The sequence below is a fragment of the Scyliorhinus canicula genome, chromosome 1, assembly GCF_902713615.1.
Source record: "Scyliorhinus canicula chromosome 1, sScyCan1.1, whole genome shotgun sequence".
Classification (NCBI taxonomy): Eukaryota; Metazoa; Chordata; class Chondrichthyes; order Carcharhiniformes; family Scyliorhinidae; genus Scyliorhinus; species Scyliorhinus canicula.
The window spans coordinates 14,127,449-14,144,332 of record NC_052146.1 but is presented as its reverse complement, the minus strand read 5'-3'; the positions used below and the strand labels follow the sequence as shown (position 1 = coordinate 14,144,332).

General features: G+C 41.9%; 1 protein-coding gene across 1 annotated transcript in view; it reads right to left on the bottom strand.

The window, feature by feature from the left end:
• The window catches only part of LOC119973429 (ubiquitin-conjugating enzyme E2 L3), a 55,608-nt gene that overhangs the window by 28,834 nt on the left and 9,890 nt on the right, over positions 1-16,884 (bottom strand). The window contains exon 2 of the mRNA XM_038811579.1: positions 12,728-12,823. Within this exon, the coding sequence (XP_038667507.1) occupies positions 12,728-12,823 (96 nt within the window). The remainder of the gene's footprint in view (positions 1-12,727; positions 12,824-16,884) is intronic.

Sequence of the window (16,884 nt, the reverse complement as noted above, 5' to 3'; positions counted from 1 at the left end):
GTTAGGATGAATTGTAAAATCCAACAATAACGTACGGTAACGCTCTTTCACACAGCGAGTGGTTAGGGTGTTGAATGCATTGCCTGAGTGTGTGGTGAAGGCAAATTCAATTGGGGCTTTCAGAAGGGTATTAGGTAATTGGATTGGATTTGTTTATTGTCACGTCTACCATACTTGACAGTGGAAAGCATTTTTCTGCAAGCAACTCAATGGATCTAAGTACATGAAAAGAAAAGGACATAAAAGAAAATACATAATAGGGCGACACAGGGGCAGCACGGCACGCAGTGGGTTAGTCCTGCTGCCTCATGGCGTCGAGGTCCCAGTTCGATTCCGGCTCTGGGTCACTGTCCGTGTGGAGTTTGCACATTCTCCCCGTGTCTGCATGGGTTTTGCCCCCACAACCCAAAAATGTGCAGGGTAGGTGGATTGGCCACACTAAATTGCCCCTTAATTTGAAAAAAAAATAATTGGGTACTCTAAATTTATTTTTTAAAAACAAAATAAAATAGGGCAACACAGGGTACACAATGTAACTAGATAACAACGGCATCGGGTGAAGCATACAGGGGTGTAGTGTTAATGAGGTCAGTCCATAAGTGTCGTTTAGGAGTCTGGTAACAGCGGGGAAGAAGTTGTTTTTGAGTCTGTTCGTGTGTGTTCTCAGACTTCTGTATCTCCTACCCGATGGAAGAAGTTGGAAGAGGGAGTAAGCCGGGTGGAAGGGGTCTTTGATTATGCTGCCCGCTTTCCCCAGGTAGTGGGAGGTGTAGATGGAGTCCATGGATGGGAGGTAGGTTTGTGTGATGGACTGGGCTGTGTTCACGACTCCCTGAAGTTTCTTGTGGTCTTGAACCGAGCAGTTGCACCCAAGCACCCATGGAAAAAAAACATTATAGGGCAACGGGAAGGGCAGGAGCGTGGGAATAGCTGAGCTGCTCTTGCAGAGAGCCAGCACAAACACAAATCTGTGCTGTAACCATTCCATGATTCTATGCAGGCTTCCAGTTAGCTATGTTAGATGCCCAATCCTTCCTTGTATGGAAAAATTGAACCCGATGGACATTTAGCAGCAAACAATAATGCACGAGTAATAGATGCTGCACTAAGTTTCAAAATAGTACCTGGTCAGTGCTGTTCAACAATTAAAGCCCATATTTACCATGTCATTATTAAAAAGGGCCAGAAAAGTAAACTAACAGCCAGAATGAGGGTTCGTCCCTCTGACCTTTGAAGCAAGGTCACTCATTCAAAGTCAGGCAAACAAAATGTAAACAACCTTCACACTTTGATAATGGAATAATAATTTTAACAGTTGAATTAACCTGCATTCCAACCACATTGAGTTGACATAGGACCACAGCTGGAAGCCACACATCTGTGGCTTCATATATTAACAATTCAACTCTCAGCCTCCCCAAAGGGAATCATGACTAATTGCAAACTAAGCAACACACCTCGTTTCTCAGAGATGCAATGTCCACCATTTTGTATTTGGTAAAAAGAACCTTTGTTTTTAAGTCACTTAAATTGCATAAAAATAACAGTTCTTTTTTGTCTCAGTGGCCAGATTATAAGTGCCAATTCTGCATGTTGTTAGATCTGTTGATAACTTCAGAAAAGCTAAAAGCGTTACATCGCACAGGACTATTTAAAAATGCTAAAAGGGGAACTAGTTCTTGCAACTCTGAAAGAAAACAGTGGTAAAGCATTGGAAAACTTTCAAAACGGCAACAATACTGTTACCACAGGTGAGAAGGGGTGAAATTACTTCCCTATTCGCTCCTCAGTTGACTGCAACAGGATATTATTTTTTAAGAATTTAGAGGGGATACACATAGCCAATTTGGTTACGTATCTTACTATTTACTTGTCAGGTTGTGGAGAATTACTCAGACAAGACAAGTTTATGGAAACTATTCTTGAAAAAAAACCCACACTATTCATATGTGGGTGTTGAGCAACTGAACCATATAGTGATAGATGAAGAAGAGGTGTCAAAAAGACTGTCAGCACTCCAGGTAGAAAAAGCGCTAGACCCAGATGTGATGCATCCTAGATTGCTGAGAAAGGCAAGGAAACATATAGCGAAGCCGTTGACAGAAATTTTCCAGGTCTTTCGGCACACAGGATTAGCACTGGGGGACTGGAGGAAGTACAAACGTGATGCCGTTGTTCAAGAAATGGGCAACGGATAACCCAAGAAACTACAGACTTATCAGCTTGGAAAGCATGTCACAAAAGATATTTACACGAGTGACCAAAATCCTGTTTCAGGGAGATCTGAAAAGGAGAGAGGCAGAGGGGTTTCAGAAGGGAATTTCAGAACTTAAGGCTGCCTGTGCCGTATGTCAAAGTCTGCACACAGCAAGTAAGAGACGGTGGTTAACTTTTCTATGGAAACCATGACTTATGGAAAACAGACAGATCAATAGTTTGGCACAGCAGCATGGAAACATGAGCTGATACATTTCAGAAACACCCGAATAAACTGAACGGTAAAACTTATGGGAAAAAAGACACTTAAGTGACCAGATACATTAACCTAACCTATAAAAGGAGAGAGAAGTTGAAAAAAGTAGGATTCAAGAATTTATAGATTGTGGGATAGAGTTCAAAAAATGGTATTGATATCTAAATCTACACAACTCATTGCTTCGGTCACAGAACAACGCATTCAACGTTGGGTGATCTATTTTAGGAAGGATGTGAATGTTCTTGAGAGCTTGCAGAAAACATTGACCAAGATTATTAATAATAATAACATTGCAGTGAAAATCCCTAAGTCGCCACTCTCGGCGCCTGTTCGGGTACACGGAGGGGCAATTCAGAATGTTCAATTCACCTAACAAGCATGTCTTTCGGGACTTGGAGGAAGAAACCGGAGCACCCGGAGGAAACCCACACAGACACAGTGAGAACTTGCAGACTTCGCAGAGATAGTGACCCAAGCTGGGAATCGAACCCGAGTCCCTGGCACTGTGAGGCAACAGTGCTAAACACTGTGCTACCGGATGAAACCAGGAATGAGAGACTAATTTTGAGCCAACATTTAAGAAACTGGAATTCATTCAATAGAATAGAAGGTTAAGAGCTGTGAGAGCAGCGCTCTATATTATCGGAGATAAAAAGAATTATTTGACATAAATGTTGAAAAACGTTAAGAGGCGGAACAGATAGAGAAACAGTTTCCATTGGTTTCAAGTGTGTAAATAAGGGCACATATTATTAAAGCCAAGAGAATTAATGGAAAAGAGCAGGAGCAACACTCAGAGGATGGTGGGGCTGTGGAGCGCAGTACCAGAGCTAGTGTCTGATGTAAAGCCAAGTAAGCAATTAAAGAACAGGCAAGGTGAAGGAATTGGAGGATAATAGGATACAAGAACAGAATGGACACATGGGGCTAAAAGTAGTGCCATGTAGACAATAACGGCAGTCCGACAGACTTGCATTTATAAAACACATAACGGTCTATGTTTCCATGTCCCATATTGCAATTTCTATGTGATGTTATGGTGGTCAAGTAAATTGGGAAAATCTATTTCAAGCAAGTCAGTTGAAAGCATGAAGTTAGGATCGTCACCAAAAGATCAAAGCGAAGGGCTGGGATACATTTTTCCCTTTAAGTGAACTTGAAAGTTCAAACAAAATGGAAAATTATCACCCCAAATATGACTAATTAAACATCAAAATCTAAAAAGCATAATTATTGCAGGTTTAGAGTTCACTGATTAGAGTTCACTGATTAAGCCAATAAGAATAAATCGACCTAAATTTAGTCACATAAAAGCAAACATGATTGAAAGCATTCCCTTTGGACTTGCCTCTTTCAAACCTAGGAATTTTCCAGTTACAGCTACAAGTACTCAGACTGGTTCTTGTGATTTAACATTTGTTCTGAACAAGTTCCACGAACTGAAATGCAAAGGGTATTTCCCACAATCATAACTGCATAACTGAAAGATTACAGACGTGTGTTTTGAAGCACGCGGTTCCTTATTGGTTTAATCGCGTGGCTAGGAAACTGGCATTTTTCATAAGGTAATCATCCCTGTTACAATGGGGCAAGACAGACTTGAAGTGATATGGCACCTTTCACATCATCAAGATGGCCCAAACATTTAAGCCATTGTACTTTCGGAGTACAGTCATTTGCAACAAGCACAGGAGCCAATTTGTGCACAGTAAGTTTCGTGATAATGATGATCAAGAGATAAATGTTGGCAAGACTCGGAATAAATTCTTATGCTCCTCTTTGAAACAGCACCACAAATCTTGTGTCCCTTTGAGAGAAATGGAGCCTCAGATTAACATCTCATTTCAAATACAGCACGTCCAACAGTGTAGCTCTCCGAGTATAGCAATGAAGTGTCCACCGAGATATTTGTGCTCAAGTCTCTGGAGTGGGACTTGAAACACAACCTTAGTTTTAGTGTGTGTGTCGGGGTGTGGATGCTATGCAAGGGAGTATGACAGGATATGGTGAAAAGTCACAGGGCCGCTTTCCTTCCAAAATATACAAGTCCCACCCAGCCTCCCCTTTAATAGAACAACAAAGAACAAAGAGAAGTACAGCACAGGAACAGGCCCTTTGGCCCTCCAAGCCTGCGCCGACCATGCTGCCCGTATAACCTAAAACCGTCCACAGTTCTGGGATCCGTATCTCTCCATTCCCAACCTATTTATGTATATGTCAAGACGCCTCTTAAACATCACTATCGTACCTGGTTTCATCACAATATCCCGCAGCGAGTTCCAGGCAGCCACTACCCTCACACATCTCCTCTTAACTTTGCCCCTCGCACCTTAAACCTGTTTCCTAGTAATTGACTCTTCCACCTTGGGAAAAAGCTTCCGACTATCCACTCTGCCCATGCCCCTCATAATCTTGTAGACTTCTATCAGGTCGCCCCTCAATCTCCGTCGGTCCAGTGAGAAACAAACCGAGTTTGGTACAATTTTAATCAGTTTTGCTTCATCCACTTCATAGTGAAAGAAATTTGCTACTGGTGCAGTAACTAGCTAGTCCTACAGCCAACACTACTTATCAGCCCTGTTTTAAATTTGAAAAGGGATCGGTGATTGCAAACAGTATTAAAGACTGATCGGTTACTGAAACAGCTGGTCTTGTAGTTGGTCCATACTAAGCCTCCAAAAAAAAATCTCACACTTGGGACATGATAGTCTGTAACATTAAAGAAATCACTATTGACCTGCAAACTCTCCAAGTATTTGCCGAGCCAGTAAATTTCTAGCCTTGAAATTTCAAAATCTGTGATGGGTTTCTCCCATTCAGACAAATGCAGTTAATACTTCCAATCACAGTAAAATATTTTATACTGCACACATTTTAGTTTGTGTCCATAAAATAATTGATCAGCTAACCAAAGTGCATGAAACAGCAACATGCAAGCTTGAAACACACTTTTGCATCTCAATGCGACTTTCTGCCTGCATCATTCATCTTGAATGCCCACATTTATTGGGAGGCACATCATTGATCTAGCAGATAACCAAGGTAAGACGCAAGGCTGTCAATCATATGAAAAGCATACATCGCATCATTGCAAGTTTCAACTTGAAAGCGCCAAAAGCTCCACATCATTAAATTACACTTGCTACAAAAACTTCATGAGCTCCCTCAAACCCAGGCAGAATTATCAGGCAGCCATTTCTAAGTGAGAGTCTCTTCGTGAAAAGTTGAAGGACCTGACTTTGAGTGTGGTTTATAGGAGTGTAAATATCTCAGTAGAGTTGGGGGGGGGGAAAGAGAATCATCTGGGGTTAATCGCAACAAAAATGCCTAAGCGCAAACGCTATTTAGCTTTTATAGTGTTCGTAAAACATTATTTATACTTATTAAAGAAATAAAGAACCTAGGAAAAGGATTAACCATAAGAATGGGGCAGCACGGTAGCATGGTGGTTAGCATAAATGCTTCACAGCTCCAGGGTCCCAGGTTCGATTCCCGGCTGGGTCACTGTCTGTACGGAGTCTGCACGTCCTCCCCGTGTGTGCGTGGGTTTCCTCCGGGTGCTCCGGTTTCCTCCCACAGTCCAAAGATGTGCGGGTTAGGTGGATTGGCCATTCTAAATTGCCCGTAGTGTCCTTAAAAGTAAGGTTAAGGGGGGGGGGGGGGGGGGGGCGGGGGGGGGGGGTTGTTGGGTTACGGGTATAGGGTGGATACGTGGGTTTGAGTAGGGTGATCATTGCTCGGCACAACATTGAGGGCCGAAGGGCCTGTTCTGTGCTGTACTGTTCTATGTTCTATGTTCTAATAGTATCAATGAAAGAAAAAAAACGTACAATGCTGCAAAGATTATTGGTAGGCCAGAAGATTGGGGAAACCTTTAGAAACCAGTAAAGACTAAAAGAGAAATTGGAATGAGAAACAAAACTAACAAATATAAAGATGACAATAAAACCTTCAACATACATACATACATATAAAGAGGAAAAGAGTAGACACAGTGAATGCTGGCTCCTTGAAGGATGACACTGGGGAATTAATATGGGATCAAAGGAAACAACAGAAACTTCGAACAATGTTTAGTATTTGTCTTGACAGTAGAAGTTGCAATAATGGAAAGGCAGAGGGCAAAATGGATAGACAGGAACATAGAACAGTACAGCACAGAACAGGCCCTTCGGCCCTCGATGTTGTGCCGAGCCATGATCACCCTACTCAAACCCACGTATCCACCCTATACCCGTAACCCAACAAACCCCCCCTTAACCTTACTTTTTAGGACACTACGGGCAATTTAGCATGGCCAATCCACCTAACCCGCACATCTTTGGACTGTGGGAGGAAACCGGAGCACCCGGAGGAAACCCACACACACACGGGGAGGACGTGCAGACTCCGCACAGACAGTGACCCAGCCTGGAATCGAACCTGGGACCCTGGAGCTGTGAAGCATTTATGCTAACCACCATGCTACCGTGCTGCCCCTTAAAACTTAAAACAATCGTGATCATTAGCTTCTCTAATGAGACTAAAGGATACCAAGTTGGCCTGCCGTTGATGGGCTGCATGGTAGCGTCTTAAAATGGCTGCAGAAACAATGGATGCATTGGTTGTAATCTTCCAAAATTCCCTAGATTTTGGAAAGGTCCTTGCAGATCAGAAAACTGCAAGTGTTATGCCACTGTTCAAGGAGGGAAATAAAAAGTAGACCGTTAGTCTAGCATATGTATTTGAGAAAATGCTAGACTCCACTCCTGAATCGGAACAGGACATTTAGAAAATTATTATGCCATCCGGCAGAGTCAACAGGGTTTTGTGCAAGGGACGTTTATTGAAGGTCTTTGAGGATGTTCTTTAAGATGGGGATGAGGAGGAATTTCTTTAGTCTGCAGAATTCTCTTCCCCAGTGAGCAGTGGAGGCTGGGGCATTGAATATATTCAAGGCCGAGTTAGATAGTTTTTGATTGACATGGGAGTCAAGTGTTATGGGAGACACTAGCAACTCAAGGCCACAATGAGATCAGCCGAGATCCTTTCGAATGGTGCAGCAGGCTCAAGGCTCCGAGTAGCCTAGGAAAAGCGGAAGAACAGTGTGGTGTAAAAGTTTCCAATCTGATAGTTTTTTTGCGTGTGCCTTCACTGAAGTCACAAATAACGTCCCAGAAATACTTTGAAATCAAGAAGTGAAAGGGAGAGGAGAACTTACAATCAGAATTACCAGGGAGCGGGGTACTGCGAAAACTATCAGAACTGAAGGCTGACAAATCCTCAGGATCTGCTGGCCTGCATGCTAGGTCTTAAAGAAGTGGCTGTTCAGAAAGAAGATGCATTGATTGTAATTTTCCAAAACTACTTTGATTCTGGCAAAGTCCCTTCAGATTGGAAAATAGCAAATGTGACTATTTAACAAAGGATAGAGCCAGAAAGCAGGAAACTACAGGCCAATTAGCCAAACCATCTGTCACAGGGAAAGTGCTACAATTCTTTTTAAAAGGGCAAAATCTTAATGCAATCAAGCAGAGTAAAGATGGTTTTGTGAAAGAGAAATCGTGTTTGACTTTACAGTTTTTTGGGAAAATAATTAATGTGGATAAAGGGAAACCTGTAGATGTGGTTTACTTCGATTTCCAATTTCATCCGACAAGGTGCCACATCAAAGGTTACCACACAAAATAAGAGTTCATGATGTCGGGGGTAAGATTAGCATGGAAATAAAATTGGTTAGCTACCAGGAGGGAGTAGGGATAAATCTGTCATTTTCATGTTAGCCAGCTATAACTTGTGGAGTGCCAAAGGGATCAGTGCTGGGGCCTCAACTATTTATAATCTATATCAATGACTTGGATGAATGACACAAAGATAGATAGGAAGATAAGTTGTGACACAAGGATTCTGCAGAGGAATAGAAATAGGTTAAGCAAGTAGGGAAAAAATTGGCTTGGAGTATAATGTGGGAAAATGCAAAACTTGTCCACTTTGGCAGGAAAAATAGAAAAACAGCATATTATTTACATGGAGAGATCACAGAACTCAGCGAAACAGAAGGATCTGGGTGATCTGGTACATGAATCACAAAAGGTTTGTATGCAGGTATAACAAGTGATTAGGAAGGCAAATGGAATGTTTTTGTTTATTGTAAGGGGAATAGAACATAAAAATAGGGACGCTCTACAGGACATTGCTAAAGACCACACTTGGTATACTGTATACAGTTTTGGTCACCTTACATTTTTAAAAATAAATTAGAGTACTCAATTATTTTTTTTCCAATTAAGGGGCAATTTGGTGTGGCCAATCCACCTAACCTGCACATCTTTGGGTATTGGGGGTGAAACCCACACAGACACGGAGAGAATGTGCAAACTCCACACGGACAGTGACCCAGGGACGAGATTCAAACCAGGGTCCTCAGCGCTGTAGTCCCAGTGCTAACCACTGCACCACATGCCGCCCCCTAGTCACCTTACTTAATGAAGGATTCTTACAACACCAGGTTAAACTCCAACAGGTTTACTTGGAATCACTAGCTTTTGGAGCACAGCACCTGCATCAGGCGAGTCACTCACCTGATGAAGGAGCCGCGCTCCGAAAGCTAGTGATTCCAAATAAACCGGTTTGACTTTAACCTGGTGTTGTAAGACTTCTTAGTGTCCACCCAGTCCAACGCCAGAATCTCCACATTAATGAAGGATACAATTGCATTCGCAGTTCAGAGAAGGTTGGCATTACTGATTTCTGGGATGATGGGGTTATCTTATGAAGAAAGATCGGACAGGTCGAGCCTGTACCAATGAAGATTAGAAGAATGAGTGGTGATCTGATTCAAACATTTAAGATCCCGGGGTGGCTTGACAGGGTGGATGCTGAGAGGATATTTCCTCTTATGGAAAGCACCAGAACAAGGGGTGAGTTTAAAAGTGAGGGGTCTCCCTTTAAGATGGAGATTGGAGAATTTATTTCTATGGGGCATTAGTCTGTCGATTTCCCTTTCCCAGAGAGCAGTGGAGACAGGGTCATTAAACAGTTTTAAGGTTGAGCTAGATAAATTCTTGATTCAAGGGAATCCGAGGTTATACCAACTAGACAAAAAGTAAAATCAAGTCCGCAATCAGATCAACCATGATTTAACCAAATGGTAGAACAGGCTTGAGGGGAGCAAGAGCATTCTCCTGCTTCTACTTCATATTCTCTTATGTTTCTGCTTCATGGAGGCAGGGGGCATTAACATGTCCTGGACAACAAAGTCAGCTGCAATAAAGGCAGCATTACTGCAGATTCCTGAAGCAGTTCAGACTAGCTGGAACTGCCGGAAGCAGGTAACGAATTGAAGCCATGCACAGTCCTGTTCAGCATACTGGTCATGTTAGCATGTTATTTTACTCCGAGTCAGCTTATTCTGCTGGTTTTGTAGAACTGAGCATTTTCTGTCACTATTCATCACTTTGCATACATATGGTCGATGCTGCAAATGGAAGGGCTACCACTAAAGCTTTAGTGGGATGCAGTGGCGTACAGCAAGGCAGGCGGGTAAAATACAGTACTTTCTAATGAAGAGGACCTCAACACCTCAACAGTAAAACCCAAGAGCTCTATGTCTATAACAGTTTACCAATGTCTAATTAATTGGCAAAAGTGCCCAATAACTAATAATACTTACCTCAGGCTTCACAAATCATAATGCACTGGAGAACAGGACTGCCAAGAACTATTGTTAATGATACTTCAAAGATTTAGTGAGACCTGTGGCAGGGATAAAACTCACCATGGCAGTTACCATTCCAAGTACCAAAAATCTTAAACAGACTAGGGCAGCACAATGGCACAGTGGTTAGCACTGCTGACTCACAGCACCAAGGACCCAGGTTGGATCCCGGCACTGGGTCACTCTCCGTGTGGCGCTTGCACATTCTCCCCGTGTCTGCGTGGGTCTTGCCCGCACAACCCAAAGATGTGCGGGGTAGGTGGATTGGCCACGCTAAATTGCCCCTCAAATTGCAATAAATGCTGGCCTAACCAGCGACGCCCACATCCCGTAAATGAATTTTTTAAATATTTTACATGTCCATGTTACTTTCTGCAAGCACAGTGCACCAGTCCACCTCCCCACACTATTCCCGTGGCCCTGCAAATCTTCTCTCCAGGTAACTATCCAATTTTCTTTTCAAGGCTTCAATTGGCACAAGGTGGAAAATTCCAGTTATGTGGATGAGAGTGGAGTAACCCAACTTTGCAGCATTTTACCTGCATTGTTTCGCAAGTATTAAATGCACTAAAGCAAACTGCAAACACTCCCAGGAATAGAATAGTCCTGGCAAGTTTTAATGAAATTGAAAACTAAGAGAAGATAATTCAGAGAATAGTGCTTCCTATCGGAGTCAACCAACATTATTGTATTTGGTCTCATTTAGATTTCAGTCCTTGAACAAAAAATTAAGTACTTGCACATTCACTCAAAAAATAATTTGGGCAAGTTTGCATGCAGCTTTTAATTTGACAAATACCATCCTTAAAGGCTTTGATTCACTGTTTGCATTGTGAATATTTCAGATATTTATACAACCAAAAATTACAATACGTTGAAGTATTAACATAATTGTTATGGAATAGTTATCGCAGGAGAAATGGATTTTTGGTGGAAAACATTGGACAATTATAGTTAAGTTTCAATAATTTTATTCGGTCATAGGCGGAGCCAGCATTTATTGCCCATCTCCGTTTGCCCTAGGACTGAGTGGCTTGCTCATCCGAGGGTAATTAAAAGTCAGCTACATTGGTCTCACAGCGCTGAACATATTCAAGACTGAGACAGAGATTTTCTGGACACCAATCAAGCATTATAGTGACAGGGTAGAAAAGTTGAAATAAAATATCAGGCATGATCTTAATGAATCGTTGAAATGGTCCGAGGAGCCAAATGCTCCTCCTGCTCCAATTTGTTAATGTGATGTTCCCCAAAGGTGAGGTGAGTGGAGGGGAAGAGAAAGAGGGAAAGGGAAAATATTACCCGCTTGCACTCTTGCATTGAGGTCGACGGTTCTGCTTTTGAACAAAGCAAAACCTGACTTTGTACACTAACGTGACCGCACTCCCTTTGACTGGGACCAGCCTCGGTCGCTTAGATTAGTAATCCTATGGCATTATTCAAAGTTAGTCCTGGCCATCACCAAGATTCTAACTTAAAGTAGCCAGGAACCCCAGTGATTCCTACTCAATAATAATGCAGGATGATAAGTGCTGGATGACAAGAACAGGTCTAGAGTTGAACAGACTGCCAATATTCAAACAGTAAGCGGGATCACGAGTTTAACCGTACACGGGTTTAACCGTTAATACCATAAAAATCACATCATACAAACTATCACAATTAGGAGAGAAATTAAGAAAAAAAATGGGAAAACTTGAAAGTGGATAGGTATATAAACCTAAGCAATTCTTGGCACATTGCAATGGTTAGATGGCATACCAAAATAGAATACCCAACATATTTTTCCCAATGATAAATAATACCGTTCACACTTTATGAAACCAAACGACATATGATTAATAAATACTTAGAACTACTGAAAGTCACTACTCTATACAACAATTCCACGGATGGCAAATCATTTATATAGATTTTTCAAATGCAGCTAATTTTCAGCCCACCTTAACTGAACAAATTATAACCATGGTTTCCTTTAAATCACAAGCCCATGGCTATTTGAGGCCTCGGCCTCAACTGTGTATCTGCCAATCTAAATACCTTTCAAACTATATCATGTGGATTATTGAGGTTGGAGCATTCCATCACTGAAACATTACAGAACATTGGAATGCATAATCCGTGTGCAACAAATAGTGGGACTAAGCTGGTCCACTGCAGTCACTTTGTGGTTCTGAAATAGAACTAGCTGCTCTTCTTGGGTAGGTTTCAGACTAGTAACTGTGAAATGCAACACAGGGCCAGTTCACACCTCTTGGCATTATACTGCCTTGATATACTGGCAGTCATATAATGATCCCATTATTCCGCTCAAATGCAGTAAACAAATTAGCAAAAAGATTTTCTTTTAAATTCCAGCAAACCCACTTTTTAGGAAAAAAATGGCAACATTGACCAGTTACTAGTGGGTGTTCAATTTCTGGATGCTAACAAATCGCTCTTTGCATTACAACACTGTTTTCAAATTAACTGTGGATAAGATTCAAAAGCAAAGAACAAACCAAATAATGTTCAATTATTAAACGGTATTATTGTACAATGAACAGCCTACTTACAGGAACAATAAGTCCTTGCCAATAGAATACATTTGTGTCATCCACGAGGATGTTACGGAAATTCTTCATTCCAGATGAGCGGATTTCGCCAAGTTCCTGCGTAAAACAAAACAGGTAGAAATACTGAGAACAGTGCTACAGCAAAATCTGAATATTGTTAGTCCCTTGTCAAAAAGAACAAAGAAAATTACAGCACAGGAACAGGCACTTCGGCCCTACCAGCCTGCGCCTATACCCTCTGACAATCACAACGTAGTGGGGGAGGCAGTGGTATTGTCACTGATCTAATAACGCAGAGACCCATGGTAATGCTCTGGGGACATGGGTTCGAAGCTCATCATGGCAGATGGTGAAATTTGAATGCAATTTTAAAAATCTGGAATTATCTTGGAGGTCGAATGATGACCATGAAGCTATTGTCGATTGTCGTAAAAAAAACATCTGGTTCACTAATGACCTTTAAGGGAGGAAATCTGTTGTCCTTACCTGGTCTGGCCTACATGTGACTCCAGACCCACAGCAATGTGGTTGACTCTTAAATGCCCTCAGGGATGGGCAACAATTGCTGGCCCAGCCAGCGACGCCCACATCCCATGAACGAATAAAAAATGTTCAGAAATATTTCAGGAGCCATCTTACCGAGCAGAGTTGTTACAAAAATAACTTTGTTTAATTGAATACCACAAGTATTCAAAATCAACAATAATCATTCATTGCTAATGTTACCAAAAGGAATATTTTCATATTCCCATTAGAACTACAAAAATAATACTTGAATTCCACAAGTACGTGAATTAAGACAGTGATTAACACAGGCTTTTTTTGCAACTTCTTACATCTAATTTCTCTACAATTGTACATGAACATAAAGTAAATTAAAATAATGGAAAAAGACAAACACTTTTTAAAATTTTTTTTAGTAAATTTAAAGTACCCAATTTTTTTTTCAACCCACATAGACACGGGGAGAATGTGCAAACTCCACAGTGACCCAGGTCTGGGATCAAACCCGGGGTCTCAGCACCGTAGGCAGCTGTGCTAACCACTGCGCCACCCCAAAGAAGCCATGATTAGATGCCAACTTTGACACCAGGTCACCTGGACTCAAAACGTTAGCTATTTTCTCTCCCTACAGATGGTGCCAGACCTGCTGAGATTTCCCAGCATTTTCTCTTGTTGGTTTCAGATTCCAGCATCCGCAGTAATTTGCTTTTATGATTAGGTCGCATTCTGCTCCCAGGCTGCATCATGAACAGTGTTCAGTTCTAAGGCACAAAAAATATGTCCACATCCAGGAAACAGTGCAGAGAAAGATAAAGCTGATCTATAGAATCAGAGCTTTCAGTTACAAGGTTAAAAAAATTCAGACTCTTGAAAGACTACCTCACAGGAGTTGGAAAAGTTACAAAATGGGATACAAAAGGTAAATCCATGATATTATTTCAAGTTAAACGACGGAGCAAAACAAAAGAGACTATTTAAACACAAGGTGAAGACTGATACCAGAAAAAATTCTTTATGCAGATTAATAACCAGAATGATCACGAGATACCGTATGGTAATAGAGGTAAAAACTGAAATTGTTCAAATGGCAGCTAGAAGCTAGGTGGATTGCATGCAATAGGTTTCTTCAGAAGCATGAGTTTGTAACTTAAATTTGTGACAAGAAAAACTTTTTTTTCTATATAAAATAAGTGTTAAAAATCTTGTTCTTTTAACCTTATTTTTACTAAAGTGGTGGATTAATGATGGTCAGCTTGCAGTACTATATAAGGATGGAACAGAACTGCATTACTTTTTCACATATCCATTCTTTATGGGAGCTTGAAAACACTTGTTTGCAGCCAATGTAACTTCACATGCATCACTGCCGAGTCTAGCCTTGACCCCTGCCCACCATCCATAAGAATATTAGTGTTATTCATTTTCCTCTCTATTCCCAACAGACCAACAGTCAAACCATTGTTTATTTTTGTCTTGAGCGTGGTGCTTTTATCCATTAAAATCCTTCATGAACTTTTGCCATTATCCATCTTTTCTGAATTTCTTAGTGATTTTGTTATCAATGTTCCTCAACAATGGCTCTGAAGTTGCTGTGAAGGAACAACGTTAAAATCTGCTATTTGGATATGCATAGCGCTTAAACAATTTCTCCCATCACAACTTAATTGTTCTCTGGGAGGTTGACTTAATGTCGAGTGAACAGTTTACTTGGGTGTGCCAAATGCAAGAACTTTGAACCTCATCAAATATGTAAATAAACAACAAGTCCGGCACTGAGATGTTGAAGCGAGGGAAACACTTTCTACTTTATAAGTAGATCAGTCCTTCACTACCTGATTTCCACTACCAACCCAATGCTAGATAAAGCTTTGAGAAATCATAAAAGAGGTATTCCATCCATTGGCAGGACTGTGCTATGAACAGGTGTGACGGACTATGAGGAAAGTTGATCAAGGGGGGTGGGGAGGGTGTGTGTGTGTGTGTGTGGGGGGGGGGGGGGGGGGGCTGCTGAGGAAAATAGATTTAAGCCCTTTTCGAAAAAGGATGCGAGTATCCTCAAGCAGGTACAGAAGAACAGCGACAATCCTCAAGAGGGTGCAGAGGACATTTGCCAAAATGGTTTCAAGGAGGAAGGAGTTTAGCTACAAGGTTAGGTTGGAGTAGTTGAGGTTGTTCTCCTTGGAGCAAAGGAGATTGAGTGGTGATGATAGAGGTGTACAAGACTATGACATCTTTAGCTAAGATAGATAAAGAAAAGCCGTTTCTATCAGCCAATAATACAAGTTCTAGGAAAGACATATTTAAGGCTTCGGGCAAGAGATGCAGGTGGTATGTGAAGAACTTTTTTTTCTTTTTACCTAGGAATGACCTGAAACTCTCTGCCCATAAGGGTTGTGGAATCAAAGGAGATGGAGCAATTTCAAAAGTAAACTGAGGAACAGTGGAATGCCGCAGAGGTTAGCACTGCTGCCTCACAGCTCCAGGGTCACAGGTTCAATTCTGGCCTCAGGTGGCTATATGTGTGGATGGTAGCCGTGATATGGAGATGCCGGCATTGGACTGGGGTGGGCACAGTAAGAAGTCTGACAACATCAGGTTCAATTCCAACAGGTTTATTTCAAATCACTAGCTTGCGGAACACAGCTCCTTCATCAGGACTCGCCTGATGAAGGAGCTGTACTCCGAAAGCTAATGATTTGAAACAAACCTGTTGGACTTTAACTTGATGTTGTCAGACTTCTTACTGTATGTGTGGAGTTTGCACTTCTTCCCAGTGCCTGCGTGGGTTTCCTCCGGGTGCTACGGTTTCCTCCCACAGTCCAAAGATGTGCAGGTTAGGTGAATTGGTCATGCTAAATTGCCCCTTAGCATCCAAGAGGTTAGGTTGGGCTACTGGGTTAGGGTGGAGGCGTGGGCTTAAGTAGGATGCTCTTTCCCAGAGCCGGTGCAGACTCAATGGGCCAAATGGCCTCCTCCTGCACTGTAAATACTATGATTCTATGAATGTAAACTTGCAGGGCTATGGGATACAGCAGGAGAATGGGGCCAAAATGATTGTTCTGCAGGAGGCTGGTATGGAATTGATCGATCTTTTGCAGTGTAATGTCTCTATGATTGGATACCCATTGAAATTTCCGAGCAAACTTCATCCAAATGCTCATGTGCAAGAACACAACCCAATATAAATTTCTGCAATGTTGCTGGGTCAAAATCCTAGAACTGCCTCCCTAGCAGTACTGTGGGTGTACCTACACCACATGGTCTGCAGCAGTTCAAAAAGGCAGCTAGCCATTGCCTTAACGGCAATTAGGGATGGGCAATGAATACTGGCCTAGCCAGCAATGCCCACATCCATCAAAGTAATAATAATTTAAAAATCACATCTGGAATTTGACAGAATTGTTTAAACAGTCAGGCCAGACATATAAAATGACAGATTGTCTATGGGACCATATTTCTAATCAAACATCTAAGTGATGTCACAACTGTACAATGGGCAGCATGGCGGCACAGTGGTTAGCACTGCTGCCTCATGGCGCCGAGGTCCCAGGTTCGATCCCGGCTCTGGGTCACTACCCGTGTGGAGTTTGCACATTCTCCCCGTGTTTGCGTGGGCTTCGCCCCCACAACCCAAAGATGTGCAGCCGAGGTGG